Here is a 17,870-nt window from a genome sequence, read left to right as displayed (position 1 = left end):
CTCGTGAGACCGAGGTTGCTCTTCCCGAACGATCAGTCATTAATTTAACTGCTGCCTGCCAAGATGGGCAGTTTGCTCATAATCCGGTGGGCAGATTGTGGCGACGCCACAATGTCACGTGACCTAGGTGTCCCACCTGCCTCCTAGGTTGCTCTCCGAGGAGCATCTGCCAGAGCCATGCGCGTGATTTTTGCTCACACTACCTACGCCGACCACGCCGACACCGGATGTTCTGGGGAACGGGGCCTATAACGCTATCGCGTTGAAAAACACACGTACTCCGCATCTCACAAGACGATATGTAGCATAAAGAGTAATAAGCAGTACCGCCATGCATGTTACCGTCTGTATATATCATTCAGCAGTTCGGAGTATCCAGTGAGGCTTATGACGAGCCTAAGATAGTCAATAGAAGCTTTTAGCATAGTGGAGACGTATTAGTAGAGGCCGGACTTTTAGGCACTAAAAAGCACGTTTTAGGCGCCATAAATAGGCAGCTAAAATTGCATTTTAGGCACCTAAGGGAGAAAAATAGGCACTATAAACTTTATCAAAGTGCAGACAGTTCCGGACTTCACAGCGCAATATCTGGCGTAAAAATAAAACAAAAACACAGCAGGAATGATTTGGGACCTTAAGGAAGGTGCTAACATTAGAAGCCGTTTATTTTAAGGCTGTCGCGCAACTTTTCGTGCAATACACATGCTTGAGCAGAGCAAAAAGGACGGTTACCAACCCTTTTAAACCACTTTGGTATACCACGAAACAAACAATTCGCTTGTCGTGTACAAAAGTAGAAACAATGAACACCTTAACAGGAGGCCATGTATTTAGAAATTGATAGAAACATTGTCAATTCAATTCAAAGCATCTGACAAATGAGTTCATGTTTCGCTCACACAGGAATTAAACTTATTTATTGCAGGCATACACGATGCTTCAACATTAATGAATATGTTGTCATTTATGTAAACAGTGTTTTATAGTTTGCAGCTTCACGTGTCTAGAGCCACGCGACTATCAAATGGTTCTTGCCATTAGAAGGGTCTGGAAACCATAAATACGAGATGCTAGAAAATGTTACACAAAGTGCTGCTTGATGCGGAATGCGCCGAAAAGAATCATAGTTCTGCACGGGCCTACGTACATCCACGAGGATACATGATAAAATAAACATCATCCATCAAGAAATCACTGTTAAAGCAATGGAAGCAGTAGCAGACAAGCACCATCGCCAGGTTGATGAACTCAAATTTATGTCTCTTATCAGTAAGAACAAGCTTGTATGCTGAAAAGGAACGCTCAACATCAACGGATGTTACAGGAGCGGGCTTGTACTTAGGAACATTTGATGGCTTTACTCTGTTCGGTATCATAGAATGATCACCGGTAAGTACTGCTGAAATTTGCTTGAGGACTGAGAACCCCTCGTTTTTGTAGAAGACGGACTGCAACTTTGCGCGGATTTTCTCGGCAACTTCTCCGTGAGGAAGTGCAGCGATTCGTTGCTGCACATTCTCAATTAGTCCAATGTTGGTAGTGAGCATTACACCCCCACATTCCATTTTCTTTATAGTGCTCGCAAGAAAAGTGAAGTTAGCGCACAAGTACGCGAGGTCTCCTTGGAGGTTGTCCTGAGAGAGGGCAGCTTGAGCCCTCCTGACTAGAGCACTCTCATCACCTGCGAAACTGTTTTTGACGGTCTTCAGGTCAGAAAGGTGGTCGGCCAACTGACGAGGTCATCTAATGTTGCCACGTGTGTATTCTACTCAATAACGAAATGGATTCGAAAGCAAACAGAATCTGAAAACAAAACCACAGCGTATTTCAAGCCCCTTTTCTGTAAAATAGGGCACTTTCAGGCACCGACGTCGGAAATAGGCATTTATAGGCACTGACACCCAAAATAGGCATTTATAGGCACTATAAAAAGAGTATTAAACATATTGTCAACACCTAATTCGTGCTCATATGTAGAAATGGTGCGCCTGCGAAGCGTTGAAAAAAATAGGCATTTGCCTAAAATCCGGTCTCTACGTATTAGCGTGGACGTAAACTGGTTTTTCGAACGCCTGCGCATGCGCAATGGCAGGGGCGGGGCCAGGCGAGGCTACTGGGCTAGTGCGTCTAAAATACGCTATAAGCCTCTATTAAGGCAGCCCTGAAACGTAACTTTCGGTTCCTGCCCGCGTTTCTTTTGTTTCAAGGCTTGTAGCATTGTTCTGGAACAGCGGAGTACTAAGTGTACGCTTACCGTCTGAGTCATGTAGGCGCCGTAGAAGCGGTGCAGACCAAACATCTTGTAGTCCACACAGTTCGTGTCGTAAGGTGCGGGAAGAGCGATGCTCCCTTTCTGCGAGTAGCAAAGTACAATCAACATGAGAGAAATTAGACCTGCGTTGTGGACAGTTACAGTGTTTTTGTACATAATACATAATACAATGAGTGCGTAACGAAAGGCGTGCTATTCAATACTGCCGGAAGCAACGCATGGTGATTTCTTCTGTTATGAACAAACAAACAAACAAACAAACAAACAAACAAACAAAAAAAGGAACAATTTGCTTATGCCAAGCCTAAGAGCAAGGGCTGTTGTTGTATCCTAGCTAGCTACGTCGCCACTCCTGCCCTGTTGAGAGAAGTCGGAATCGTCTCATTTGCATTTATTTACTGTGTCAGAGCGCTTTTCTTTTCTGAACTATGCATTACTACAGCCATTCACCATTTCAAGGCTATACAACGTCATGACGCCTTTCTTTGTTTTACTTTCGTATTCCAATACGTACTTAGAAGCGCTCATGGATGTGTTTTTCAAATCATTGTGTTGCGCGTATAAAAAGTACATTTTTTTTCAGTGGCATGCCTTCATTAACTAACGCCAGCAATGGACTTGAAAGGTCACTGGTGTACACTGGTGTACAACGTACACCACACAGTAGTCGACAGTTCTACATACAAGGTCACACACTTAATTTATTCTATACGAAGTTGAAGTTTATTTCCTTTCTTACAAACGATTAGCCGGGACTAAAAGCTGTGGCAACAGCTCGAAAAAAAAGTCCCAGCTCTTTTAAATAATTGACAGCACAGGATGAAGACGGAGGTTAGATGGTATTACATAAGATTAAAAAAATAAGGACAACAATGGTTATACAGCATTTCATAAATCTACATACTATGATACTTGTCTGTTTGATGACGAAGTAATATATAAACAAAGCAAATTACAGTTGTCACTCCTGAAAATGTAAACAATTGAGCAATTTACAGGTCACATATGCGCATGATGTGACTGCGAGTGCGAATACGAATACTGCGAATACGTCCTTAATCTCGCGCAGTATTGGCCCAAGGACCGATTGTGCGTGTGTCTGTGACGCGCATAGCCGTGTAATGAGTGTACCTGCTCGATGCTGTACTCGTAGTTGCCGTTGGGCTCCAGGATGACGGTGTGCTTGGCTCCGGCGTCCAGGCTGTCCACGTGGTGGAAGCCCACGTCGGCCACGTAGCGGTCCAGCGACACCAGCCGGCTGATCTTCCACGTGATGAACATGCTGAAGTCTGCCCAACCCCACCCGACACAAGTGCGTATGAGCGAGCATCCACCTTTGGACCACGAGTATCACTACTCAGACAGTAAAATAAAAGGATCGTCGACTGTGAAGAAGGTTGATGAAGGGGTCTGATGAATAATGGTTGTTGGTCGATAGCAGGCAGGAGAAACGACGCGTCCTTAGTCTGCCGACATGGCTCTGGGCGGTGCAGCATTAGTTTTTCCAACAAGAAAACGGTCTATTCCGTTCGGGCAAGGAGGCAAGACGTGAGGCAAGGAAGAAAACAAGGCTTTTTGGAAGCGGCCTATTATCGTTGCGCTTTCTTTCTTGCTTCTTTGTTTGTCATTGTTTTGACATTTAGGTGTAGCTGTAAGGTCTAGTGCCCTGGGCAGTTTTCCGCCAATCAACGTTAAAGAACCATCTTTGCATGTGGGAGGCGCCCAAGGCCCGCCAAGGCTAAACACTGTAAACGGCTCATTAACTTTGTTTTCAAGCCGATAGCAAACGCTAGCAGATGTTCCCAGCATACCTTTCCTAGTAGCCACGTTAACTGGATCTGTAGCCCTCCGAAAGAACTACTTCTCGAAGCGTTTACAATGACGGCCGTTCTCGGAAAGCTACAGTACCTTGTAAGGCTACGATACCTTAAGACTCCATATCACCGACAGCGTGGTAGATCACGCGACGCGCAGTTATTTTTCGCAGAACCGCACCCATTCTTTTTTTTTTTCAAATCTTTATTTCAACATCGCAAAAATGCTGAGGGTCGTGGACAAAAAGCCTCTTTATGGGCTTGACTAGGCCCACGGCCCTTTTCTACATGGAAGCATGGCATACAGCAAGAGAAAATTGTTCCAAGTTAATTGCACACAGCTCTCAGAAAAAAGAAAAAGGAAGACAAATGAAAGTTCACAGAAGGTAAGCGACTTGGTACAGTTATTAGGAATTGAGGCACCTCACTCTGCCGTTGTACTCTAAACGGCTTAAAAAAGCAGAACCACGAAATACTAAGTCGGGAAGCGATGGCGACTTAACCTAGCTGGCACCAACGAGACATGCTGTTGTACTTCCCAGCTGAGTCCGCACCCAGCATATGGTTTTACATTAAGCTACACCCCACGTATTTCATGTGATTGTTCGAACAAAGAAATTTGATGGCCTCCCCTAAAAAAGAAATCTCCACACCCATCTCTTTCCCAGACCCACCGCAGTCTCCGATCTATCTCCCTAACCTCCGCCTCGCACCCATTCCACGCAACATGTCCGCGCACACACACGCAGGCCGCCGCCAGGCATACGCATACAACCACAAGCCACCCTTGGACGCTGCAGCGGTGGCCTACACAGACGCCTGTCTCACGGAAACCGCGGGCTCCACAGCAGCCTTCTTCCTCCACCCTTCCCTCTCTACAACCAGCACTCACACAACCGGTCCATACACCTCCCCACCCTCCACGCTCACCCTAGAAATACACGGGATCGCCGATGCCATCACACACTTTGTCACCCTACCCCCCGCCCCCCAATACGTTGTCTATACAGACTCGCAGGCAGCTCTGCGTGCCTTCCATGAAAGAGCCCTCCCTTTCCCTACTCGATCGGCCTTAGATGCCGCCCTCTTAGCATTAAGCCCACGACCGGTGACCCTTCGGTGGATCCCTGGTCACATGGCATCCCCGGCAATGAGCTGGCTCACCAGCTTGCCTGCGAAACTATACACCGGGCGCCGGGGATCCCATGGACGAGCCCACCGACGGAGCAGGCGGTCAGGGCTTACAAACGTACTGTCGACGAATACTACGCGCAGCAAAAATTGGATTTAGGTGATTTACCACCACCGCACCCATCCTTATCGATCCGTGAAGCTCGCATTTTTCGCCGAATACAGTTTAATCTCCTACATACACCAGCCAAACTTTACCTATACCGATACACTTCCACACCTCAGTGCCCAAACTGTCCACACACATATGCACACATAGAACACTGCCTTAAACAGTGCCACGCAGTCTTCCAGTCCCCCGCCTATCCTTTCCTCCCATCCCCACCGTGGCCCATCTGGCTCGCCCCCCTGGATCTGAGGCTGCAACGTGCCCTCGTCGCCTTGGCCCAGGATGTACTGAACGCCTAACAGAAAGGACGTTCGAATAAAAATGTCACACCACCACCACCACCAATTTAGTCAAACGCAAAAAACGAGCATTGCAACTAACATCTAAAATAATAAAAAAAAACTACCGGACAGGGACCCTGGACAGTGGGTGTCTCATAACGTCTCTACTGTCTGATAAAGTTTCCTTTTTCCTGGCTGTAGATTCACACATACAGCTTTTAAACGAGGTGCTCAGTGCACAGGCCCCGGCTTATGGATATCCTGCAAAGCGCCAATGCAAGCCAGTGAAGAGAATGCGCTTTCTCCTGCTAATTAGAAAAGTTCAGTCGGGGCCGTTGCCTGCTGCCGCTTTGATCGAAAAGAAAGGCAAAAGCTGGCGCTCTTCTCCGGAACAATGACAGTTCTTGAAAGCAATAGACATTCGTGCATTAACTTCAACCTCAGGAGCATCTGTCAGGATCGTAAGAAATAGCACATAAAGACTGTATTAGTGAAATACGGTAGAATCTGTGTTTATAGAACACTCTCTGGCAAAACTGTACGCGTTGAGAACCGTAAGCACGCTTCATTCTCAAGTGTACAAACTCATCATCATCATCATCGCTTCACGCTGCTTCCTATAGGTGTACTAAAGTTTCCTTAAAATTGTTCAAGTTATCACTTACGAGGAAGGGATCGGTGTACTAACCGATGAAATGGCTCGCGAACACTACCCATCAGTGGGCATTCGAATGGCCCGTGAACACGTGCTCACCAAACAGGGGCGGGTATTCGTGGTAGGCAGACATCTCCTGGTTCCCTTTCCAGTTGAGCGTGTAGCACATGTACTTGGGCAGCCGCGAGAAGGACTGCACGATCTGCCTGCGTCAATGCACAGCGTTACCGACGCGCTGCAATAAATCAGAGCGCCGTTCAGGATATCCAGCAAACAAATGTACGGCTAGGGCACCGTCATAAATTAAATTGAAACGTTTACGCTTGCTGCGTAAATCGCGTAATTCAGCGAAAGCTCGCGTCAACGCAAAGATTAAAAAAAAATTCTACCGCATACTCCTTCCTTATTCCTTCCTTGACGGTTCGATCCAGGTGTCCCCCTACAGTAAGAGCGCTACCGCGCCTTTCCTTTTCACTACTTATGACCTCTATCAAGAGGTACACTCGCTGTGGCATCGGCGGGACGAGAGCACTCGTGCTTCGAGCTATGCTATGATTCAAGTGTGACGCTCCATCAGCCAAAACCAAGTGTACAGACGTTGCTGCCCCCACGCGGAAATGCGGTGCTCGACGTACGCCGGGGGGCATTTTGCCACTTTTGGCGGCGTCTAACGAACGTCTTCACCCCCCCCCCCCCCCACCCCCGCTTCCCCACACCCCCTATGACTACAAAGGCTGCACTAATCTCAAAGTGTGTGTAGGGGGTGGTCTGGTGATCACGGATGAGCGCGCGCCCCAGCCGAAGATGAGGAAGATAGCGCGTGACACCTCCAGGGGGTCATCGGTGGCGGAATTAGGGTGTCCCATGAACAGCGATCGCTGTAATCAGAGCATTTTCGATTAGATACGACGCTCGCCTCTGCTGAGTCAGATTGCGAGGTCCATACTGAAGGTCTGTTTAATTTGGCTTCAGTTGCTGCACCACTTGAACGAGTGCAACACTTCCGCATTCGGTCCCCCAGTGCAGCGCGTCCGTTGAACTTCGGTATTCGTTTTGCAAAAGTGCTCGCCTAGTGCAGCACCAGTTCTTGACTGGATTGCACTCACTGAAACAAAAGTGCACCTGAGGGGCAGCAAGATGGCGGCGCTCGTGCGTAGCTTGGAGGAGTTACGACCAGATATGGCAGCCATGGCAGTTCTTTCGGGAAATGAAGAGGCGGTAGATAATCGTGGAGCCAGGATTCTCAACCTGAGCGCTGAAGACGACCATAGAGCAGGGCAGCAATTTAATGCAAATTCGTTAATTGTATGCACGTGTAATGCATGCAATAACTTTCCTCAGAAGAACGGCAGCACATCGCCACCATTTCCTCTGTGAAATTTTCTTTACGTAGAAGCCGCTAATGTGGAGGGCACGCAGCTGACTGATATTTGGCGGTGACGCCGTGGCGTGCAGACGACCAGGCCTGAAGTCGATCGCTGGCTTTGGAACCTGCCAGCAGTGCCAAACTGCACTTGAACTGCCTGAACCGACGCTACACACTCGCGGCACTGCAATAGAACTTTACGGAACTGGCGTCACGAGCGCAGTCAAATCGAAGAGACCTTAACTTCACGCTCCCTGCATTTTTCTGACTCAGCTAACCGTCACCGTGTTTGTACAGTGGTGAGCAGCCTTGTCTAGAGCGCTTGAGCAGTGCGCACTTGGTAACAAAAACCGAAATTAGAGAGCAGCCCCTCATTACAGGGCAAAGTTTTCGTGCCTGCTTTGTTTACGAGGCTATCTGGCGCTACTTCCGTGCAAGCGTTGCAGCTGGACCCTAGAGGCTGCCACAAAATCTGGATTTGTTTGCAAGGAAGTGCACCGCCCGAGCGCTCTAGACAAGGCTGCTCACCACTTACAGTAATTCATTTGAAAACAAAAATTTGCGTGCTCCTGTAAAGCGCACGTTGTGTTGTTGAGGAGAAGTCAACTCCCCCCCCCCCTCATTTTCAAGAAAGAGAAGTCGGCATTCGGCGACTCTGCAAGCCTGTTTTGTGTGGTTAGAAGAGGTTTGAGGCTGTTTATTAAAGTGGCATGTCGTACACAGTCGTTCCAGCACAGTAACTTACGGTTGTGATACAACAAGTATAATTAATGCATTCGTGATTGGATACTGCGCTGTCATTCCTCAGTGCACGCTATGCTCACAAGCTCCTCAGCTTTAAAGTCCTATCGCCTTTTTTTTTTTTAATGCGTCGTTTGCGTAGAACGTTTTGGACAGGTTACATGCTGAGACGGATCGAACATGGCCATTGCGTAGCCGCACTGAGGCTTTGGGGCGATTATTTGTTGTTTAAGATTTTTTAACCAGCATAAAGTGCAGGAGAAGCTAAAGGAAAACGAATTAAATTGCTCCAGTAATTCGGCTTCTTTTATTTAATCCACATCACAACATCAGGACAGCAACGCTCTCATTATATTCCACAAGCATACGCACCGCTTCGCTCGTTGGCAAAAGCCGCGTTTATTGTCAGCTATTTTTTTTTTTTCAGACATGCATACTTGTTTTGTGTAAACTGTGCAGTCTCCATGAATCCCCCACTCTTCTGATAGCGTTATTCAGAACTGTGGCTGCATCATCGAGAGCGCATGCACATTTTTTAACACCGCGCGAGAAATAATACACTAACCTGTGTGCGTGTGGAAATCTGCCAAGTCCTAGACGCTGCATGAAGATTGCTTTAATATATTACCACCACCTTCCACCTACACTATCTACATATTTCGTTCTTTTTCTTCTCTTTATTCTGCCGCGAAGTAGCAATCCAGCCTTCCACGAGCTCGCCTCTCCCCCTTTTCCAGTCAGTAGATCCTTCTCTCTGCCTTTCTTTCTCTCGTGGCGGCATGGAGCAGCATACAATGCAGTGTGCACACGTGGGAGGGAGGGTTACGCCCATACTTATCCTCCAGGATGAACTTGTAGTAGTAGAGCGTGGGGTCCTCGATGGTGGTCTGAATGACGTCGGTGGCGTCCAGCGCGATCTCGCCCAGATTGCCGTCCTGGGCGAGCACGCGACGAAGCGCCGGAACCTGCGCGTGCGCAGTCAGCGAGGAGTATGGGTGTCACGGCAATAACTGTCAAACGGTGGAGCGCTCACTTAATGGCGTTCTTTTCCTTCATGCAAGGAATCAGGCCAGTAGTGGTTCTCTATTTACACTGACATTACAAACGCGCTTTGGGCTGCAAAGAGGGAGTGTGGGAGGCGCAAAAAATTTGACAGTGTGCTTGGTTACATTTTTTGAAGCTCCTAAGTTACTTTTTACAAAACTCTTGCTACCTTAACAGGCCATGGGAGCCATGCCTCTTGCCCCGCTTGCGCATTCAAGCGAAGCCTGAGGCAGACACACAGAACCGAAACGACCATACCTAACAATTCCGGCCAAAAACATTTTTGAACGGGAAAGAATTTGTAAACGCAATTTTTTCATATATTTTATGGTTTTTCTATAAAAATCAATATATCCGCAGATCTCCCGTCGGCAAGCCGCATTTTTTTTTCTATTAACGTTTTTTGCTATCGTCAAAAGCGTTCCTCATTGGTTTTCTAGGCAGTCTTAACTGATCGATGTGACTGATGGACAATTTTTAAAAGAGATTCTGCTACACATCGCAAGAATGGACCATTACCTTCAATATTTCCATGAGAGCACCTTACAATTTTTTATATTCAAAATTTTCATCCAAGAATGTTGGACATGAGCACAAGGCAGGGCCAAGAAGTCTGTACTTGGGCTCCCTTGGAGCATTAGTAATGAAAAAAAATAGCAGAAGGTTTAGCATGTCTAAGCGCGGAATATCGTGCAGTAGCACTACTTACGGTGGACATTTAAGGTCCTTATGTACTAAAGACATTTGACCTAAAGGCCTTTACAACAAAGGCCTTTGACCTAAAGGCCTTTGTACTCTTCACCCAGGTGTACTCTTCACCCAGGTGAAGGCCTGCCAGGTGTGCACATCTGGCAAGTTACCCACGAACCGGTTGGCAGGCAGGCCACCTGTCACAAAGCATACCTAAGGTACAGTCCTGGTCAAAAGTCTGAAGGCCACATCGTTCAGCTGCAGCGAAATGAATGCTCCTAGAATGCTCCGTGTAGTGGATCATTGAAAACACGTCAAACAGGAATCTCCTGTACCGCAAGAAGAAATCTTCTTCTAGTATTTCAACGTCATTCGTACTTTAATAGTGTTGTAATGGCTCTTCTATGCGGCTGTAGCGAAGAGCCTTTGGCCTTAAGACTTTTGACCAAGGCTGTACGTACGCACGCCCAAAATCGGAAAATGCGCCTATAGTAATGCTACCGCACTACAAGCTGAGTGTGTGGAATCTGCCCCGGTGAAGCTGCAGCCCAACTAATGGCTACCAGATAAGTGCTTCTTATCTAAGTGATGCTGGTAAAGGAGAGATGACTCCGAACTATCCATGGATCGATCGCACGCGGCGCAATTCTTTCCCTTTTCCCGTTTTTCTTCCTTGCCATCGTTCTCCTCATTATGTGGTTCAGGTAGCCACCTAAACTGAGAAAGTCACCGCGTTTTTTACTCTCCTCTTCCTTTACGCAACGCGGTGTTCGAACGAAAAGCCTTTAAAGGGCAGTAGCCTTTGCAGAACGCGTATAATAAGCCAAAGGCGAGCTAGGCTATCCCTTCGTACCGCGGGACCGGCTTAATCTCGATGACCATAACCGACAACGCACTTTTCCTCACCAGAGCAGGATTTGACCACCCTGGTGTAGTACTTGGCCGCAACCTTCTATGTACAAACCAATTAACCCTCGGTCCTCAGTCCCCAGCGGCTGCGGAGAAACTGACCACGGCGGCTGTCAGCCTTGCGACGCAGCGGAGGGTGCTAAGAATCTCTGGCTCCGGACAGGCCGCCATTGGAAACTGAACCGGCAACGTATAACGCTAGAACATTATCCAGTGAGGCTAGTCTAGCAGTGCTGTTCGAGGAACTAGCGGGTATTAAATGAGATGTCATAGGGCTTAGTGAGGTTAGGAGGACAGATGAGGCGTATACAGTACTAAAGGGTGGGAACGAACCGTGCTATCGCGGATTAGCGTACAGACGAGAACTAGGTGTGGGATTCCTCATCAGTCAGAATATAGCTGGCAACATAGTGGAGTTCTATAGCATTAACGAGAGGGTGGAAGCTATCGCGATTAGGCTCAATAAGAGGTACAAGGTGGTGCAGGCCTACGCGCTTACATCCAGCCATGATCACCAGATCGTTGAAAGCTTCTATGAAAACGGGGAAGCGGCAATCAATAAAGTGAAATCGCAGTACACTGTACTAATGGGTGACTTTAATGCGAAGGTAAGCAAGAAGCAGGCCGGAGACCAGGCGGTAGGCGTCTATGGCATAGGCTTCAGGAATAGCAAGGGGGAGCTATTACTAGAGTTCGCGGAGATAAATAATTTACGGATCATGAAAAATCACCAGGTGGTCGAAATTATTCCGGGGTCTTCTACTACGGCACCTATTTCTCTCTCCTCTTTCACTCTCACCTCCCTCCCCTCCCTCGCGGTGCGGTTGAGGTATCCACCGAGAAGTAATAGTTATTGCGTCTTTTTTCTTAAAAAAAGACAGAATTTTTTTTGTAAATTAGCGATTAAGAAAAGTTACTTTTCGCGTTTTGGTCGTCCTGAACGCCTTTCATTCGACGCTAATAGTATACATTGTTTCCTGCAGGATCCCGCGGCCTCCTATGGCCACCATGCGAACCTACAAGTTAAACGTGTTCCGTGGACTTTCTCGCTTTTACTTGTCCTTTCATTCGCAATTCTGCGCGTATTGTCAAAAAAGAACGACGCCGCAAATCTCCTTCAAAGGAGACCCTTCGGCCTAAGGCGTCGACCAGTTCTCATGACGTCGTGGCTAATCTACTTGCACCTGATAGCGTTACATTGCAGCGGCCTGGCAGGTGCAAGGAGGTTATCCACGAGATATCCACGGGATGACAACCAGTCGACGCCATAGGCGGGAGGGCATCCTTTGAGAAGCACATGTCGCTTTGTACTTGAGTTGTATCCCACTATACAAGCGGCCAAAGCAGGTGTGTACGCGGAAAGAGAAGCACTTAATGTATACACGGTGTTCGCTGTAATTTAAGGTCAGGACTGAAAAAAAAATCAGAAGACAGTGACAAACGACATAGCTGATATAGAATCAGCTATATAGGCGCTATGAATTTGCAATCTTAGGATGCCAAATAGTGCAGATGGAAAGGCGTGAACTAAATGGTTAAACATAAATGGGATGGTTCGTCGCTTTGTGTTGCTTTCAAAGGGTCCGCTCACCTTGTCCGCAGTGAGGTTGCAGAACATCGGGTATCGTCCACATAGCTTGTCCTTCTCGATCCTATTTGGGATGTACAATGAACGGGCAACTCAGTGTCACTGACATCTTATCGATATCAGCTGTGGTAGAACGTACCAGACCGCGCTTATTGCTTCCAAACGGGCAAATTGAAGAACTAACTCATGGCTTGAAACGAGTTTTTTTTTTTTGCGATTGAAGGTTGAAACTTCCATAATTCTGAGAATTTTTTAACTACGCAGTGGCTAATGGCTTCGTCTTTTGTGTTCTGTAATCTCTCAGTGACACATATCTTATTGGCATGTAAACCAAGAAAGCCGCTAACTAGTTCTGTAATATAAAAATCGTTATCGAAAAGTTCAACCACGCTGCAATAAATGAGACAAAGAAACTGGCGAGAATAGATTTAGCACAACACGTACGGAGCCACACGACAGCGAATCAATGCATGACGTCGTACCCATAGCTATTACACGCACTTGCCGGTCGTTGTGTCGTCTGGACCTATTCTCGAAAAAAAAACGTTGCCGTGTACTTTTTTCTTTCAGCCGTTTTTTCGTCGTGCATATGTATACTAGCGTCAAACAAACTTTGGTCTTCAAATGTGGGTAGTAAACCATGTTATACGGGCGTACAGTCAGGGCCAAAAGTCTGTGTACCACGTGTTCCTCAAACGAAGCCGATGGTTCTGCTATTAGCCGGCGGCTGGAGACCAGACTTGTGGAGGTGAAAGTGAAAGTTTCGGTCTTTCACCTCGAGAAGTATGATGTCCAGCAGCCGGCTAACTGCAGAGCTATCGGCTTCGTTTGAGGAACACGTGGTACACAGACTTTTGGCCCCGACTGCACACCGTTGTCAGAAAACACTTACGTGCGTGGTTTTAACTTCGCTTCCTTTCCCGCCTCTCGCTCACCCTCTTTCCTCTGCTGCAGCAGCTTACACAACTTCCACATGGTATAAGTAAAATGTCAGTCATATGAAAAGCAGCCGTTTCGTAACGCTGAGGTTTAAGCTGGACCTCTGACCACCTTGACACAAAACGCGCAAAAAACACAAGGACGAGGGAAGACGACAGACAAACGTGCTGCTTCCAACTAATTTTTATTCGAAAGATTGCTCTAAATAAGTAGGAACGTGTAAGAGGGGAAAAACAAGCAATAAAAAAAGTTTAGGTTTATTAGGGTTTAACGTCCCAAAGCGACTCAGGCTATGAGGGACGCCGTAGTGAAGGGCTCCGGAAATTTCGACCACCTGGGGTTCTTTAACGTGCTTTGTCATCGTATAGTACGCGGGCCTCTAGAATTTCGCCCCCATCGAAATTCGGCCGCCGCGGCCGGGATCGAACCCGCGTCTTTCAGGTCTGCAGCGGAGCGCCGTAGCCATTGAGCCACCGTGGCTGGGGAAAAAAAAGAAAAAGAAAAAAAAGGACTCACAACACAAACACAGTCTTGTTGTCGCGCGCTTTGTCAAGTATGGATTATACAAAGTAGCCAAAACCCCCACTCTACTCTGTCCCCGCGCATGCATTTGGTGGTAGGGTATAGTGCTGATAAAATAAGTACAGTCATGAAATTTATGAGCGTGAACACGGCAGCGCGTGGCAGATAGCCTCGAAACCTACTCGTGGCGACACGCGGCGGCCGCTTTCATGAACAAAGTGGAAAGGGAGGTGTGTACTTTGACTTGCCGGAAGCTGGCAAAGCGGCGTTACCCTTTCCACCATGTTGCGGAAAGCTACCGCCGCGTATCGCCACAAGTAGGGCTCGAGGATATCAGCCACGCACTCCCGTGTTCACGGTCATAAATTTCATGACTGTACGTTGTGATGCTGCACTCCTAACAAACTATACAGTCTGTCACTTCCCCTGATATCACGCAGGAAGGTAAAAGAGCACGGGTTCGGTCACCGGGTCCTCGAATGGGTTGTCGGGCAGTGTTTTTGCATTCGGGAAAGTTTCCTTTTTCAGATAATTTTAATAGCGAAACGTGACAAAAAGGGATCCTTCTCGAATTTTCTGGGTTTTGAAGCACCGAAATTTGCTCGATTTCTCCAAACTGCTGGATATTCCAAACTACTGCAGAATACAAGGGCCAAAAATAGAGATGTTGGGCTCTGTAACTGAAGGAATTCTGGGTTACGCCATGGGATGTCGCTGTTGTTGGGGTCGAATAACATCGTCATAAAGGCGAGACACAGACGATGCATGCCACGGTCTGGCAAAAAGAAAATAAATACAGCGCAAGAAACCGCGTAGGCAAAGATATGCGTCAAACCGTCGTTATATACCAGTTGGTGACGCAGACGGATATTCCCGGGAAGCGCAGCGTCTGCGTGCTCTCGATGAGCACATCCACCACGGTGGGGTGCTTGAGGAAGGACACCAACGTGCCGGTGGCCTGGTACAGCAGGCCGGACACCATCAGCGTACCGCTGATCAACCGAAGAGCGCGGAACACCAGTCGCCACCTGCGACCACCACCCACACTGCCATGAGCACGGATGCTCTTTGCCAGTCGAATGCTGATTGGTGATCTGCTCCTACTTGTTGCTGGAGTACATATGCCGAGTGCCGTAGGCAGCTGTACAGTCATGAAAAAACACGGGAGCGTGTGGCTGATAGCCTCGAGCCCTACTTGTGGCGACACACGGCGGCTGCATAGCAACATGGTGGAAAGGGCTATGCCGCCTTGCCTGCTTCCAGCAAGCCGAAGGACACACCTCCATTTCCACTTTGTTTATGAAGGTGGTCGCCGCGTATCGCCACGAGTAGGGTTCGAGGCTATCTGCCACGTGCTGCCGTATTCACAGTCATAAATTTCATGACTGTACTAACCTCAGACTCGGTTGAACCCTGTATTGCTGATCTTGATTTTCTATTAACGCCCCTGTTAAATGCTTATCAGCCTCCTTCCCCGACTCTGCGGCGCTGTTCAAAATATTTGCGCTGTCCTTAATCAGGCATAACTTCACCAGAGAAAGTACGAGACACCAGGAGAAGAAGAACCTAAAAAACAAACAAATAAAAATGTGGCGAATCACCAAGGAGTGGATACACGCTCCATAACTGGCAAACAACAAAAGACAGATATTCTGCCTATCAAACTTGCACGCGCACGCTTCTGCTTAGGAAATGAACTTCCTTGTTAGTGAGATGCGAAGACAGTGCACTCACGCATGTGTCACTGCATGCCTTGCAACCTAATATGGTAGGACTCAAGGATTTCCCTCTCCTTCCTGTTTTTTTTTTTCCTTTTCCGATTACTGAAATGTTGTTAAAAGCCGGAACACGGTTTGTACGACTCCTGCAGTGACGTGGGAGGTTATTGTGATCAGACAAATTTTTTCAGGGAATTGTTATGTTCGCGTGCCCGGTCATTAACCCATCTGCCAGTTTGGCCCGTGCACACCCTACCACATGACAGGGGTAACTTGTAAACGACACGAGTCGAACAAGCAAGAACTTGTTGGCGGGCTTCACAGTGCAGCTCTTGGACTTCCTCCCCTCACTGGCCTTCGCGATTCGTAAACATGAACCAGACATCTTACAAGGTACAGAGAAGACTACCGTCACGACGTGCCGTTGTGCCACTTTCTTCAGGTTATTCGAGGCACCGTGAAGATAGGGCACCACTTCAACTTTCTTCCTATCCAGTCCAGCATTTCCGGACTCCCGTGTGTTCTGGTTCTTAATTTTCTGCAGCATCGACTCACCAACTGCAGTCAGCACGTCAGCCGGATAACCCGCGTCACTAATTAATCAGGCTGGAGAAGGTAAGTGACTTGCGGCAGCAACGATTGTTGCAGTGTTTGAGAAGGGCCTTTCTTCTCATGTGACCTCGCTGTCTCTTAGCGCTTCTATATTCATTCAGGTTATTACCATCCAAGCTTTTGTCGCACACTGTCCCAAACTTCCGCGACACCACCCGATAACGGAATCCTTTATAAAGCCCTATTCGAAGCCCTAGATATGGCCCACGAAAAAAAGAAAAAAAAAAGCTGGATTAAGCGAGCTGTTCGACGGGAACTTGCTTCTTGCATGTTCATGTTCATCGCGGCCTCTCCTGGAACCACATTTTTCTTGTCTTTTTTTTTTCTGCTGTAACGGTCAGGACGGGAAATTTTTGATGAAAAGTGTCCGTGGAAAGCATTATGCAAATAGGACCGTACTCATACCCCTTCCCCAATTTCTCTCTCCAAGAACTAGTCGCCCATTATTTCGCCCGCTGAGAGATGAATCGTGGTGCAGTACACCTTCACCTCTCTCTCTAACGCAAGTCGTAACGACAAACTGACCAAAATCGTGTGCGCCTTGGGGCGTGATTGACCTCACTTTTTCTCCGCCGGCGTAGCCATCGTCGCATGTGATACACCCGTGCGCTTCTTCAGAGACCGCTGGCTCACAGTGTCTGCGGCAGGCATCCTCACTCCGAAGTAAGCCCTATTGAGCTTCAGCAAACCCGGGTAGCCGCACCACATTCGCTGAAACTTGCGAATGGAGCCACAAAAAGCAAAATGGGGACGGGAGCAGGAAAATTAGGGAAGGGAACAGCTTAGTAATGGAGTATCAGGTGTGGCAGCATTTCGTGACTTTCGAAATTGGATATCGACCTTGCTGTTCATATGCGCGCGGTGCGACTTCGCTCCTATAGGCGTAAACCGTGGGAAAACGACAGGTGTCACGTTGCGGAACGGTAGCACGGCAGCATTATCAGCGACGTACGGGCGCAAAATGTGAACGCAACAGCCACCTGGGTGCCGCGAGTTGGATGAACCAGTAATCAACCTGTTTACGGCGTATTATTTGTGTTAGCGCTGCAATGCGCAACAAAGAGACCGTTTAAGCATGCCGATAACGGCTGGTACTTGGGGACTGATATCAATGCATGATACGAAATTAATGTACAGCTGGTATGTTTTACAGTATGCCTCAAATGAATCAATGCACGTTATGCAGAGACTATTTAACAAAACGTCATTTTATGCGAAGAATTGTGTCCTTTCAAAACTGCCGCGCCGGTCAAAATTTGTCAAATGCTTGTTCAGTTGTTACTAACTGTTTTTAAAAGTTTTTTTTACCTTTATTTTGTATATAGTGAACTTTAAAGGTTACTAAAATTTTTTAACTGATTATTTATATCATTATAGAACAAATAAATGTTTTGTTGTTCCTTTCAAAGCCTTCAATCC

The 17,870-nt window shown here is 47.5% G+C and overlaps 1 protein-coding gene across 1 annotated transcript in view; it reads right to left on the bottom strand.

Annotated features, from left to right (window-relative positions):
- The window catches only part of LOC149363580 (uncharacterized), a 40,876-nt gene extending 23,774 nt beyond the window's left edge, over window positions 1-17,102 (bottom strand). The window contains exons 1-7 of the mRNA XM_089568572.1: window positions 17,014-17,102; window positions 14,970-15,149; window positions 12,664-12,724; window positions 9,264-9,394; window positions 6,422-6,528; window positions 3,404-3,561; window positions 2,255-2,353 (exon numbers count right to left, since the gene is read on the bottom strand). Coding sequence (XP_089424698.1) covers window positions 2,255-2,353; window positions 3,404-3,561; window positions 6,422-6,528; window positions 9,264-9,394; window positions 12,664-12,724; window positions 14,970-15,149; window positions 17,014-17,102 — 825 coding nt within the window. The remainder of the gene's footprint in view (window positions 1-2,254; window positions 2,354-3,403; window positions 3,562-6,421; window positions 6,529-9,263; window positions 9,395-12,663; window positions 12,725-14,969; window positions 15,150-17,013) is intronic.
- Window positions 17,103-17,870: the final 768 nt, after the last annotated feature.

Source organism: Amblyomma mixtum, chromosome 2, assembly GCF_055824585.1.
Source record: "Amblyomma mixtum isolate Tamu chromosome 2, ASM5582458v1, whole genome shotgun sequence".
Classification (NCBI taxonomy): domain Eukaryota; kingdom Metazoa; phylum Arthropoda; class Arachnida; order Ixodida; family Ixodidae; genus Amblyomma; species Amblyomma mixtum.
The sequence above is the reverse complement of the archived record's forward strand: the minus strand, read 5'-3'. Positions and strand labels throughout refer to the sequence as shown.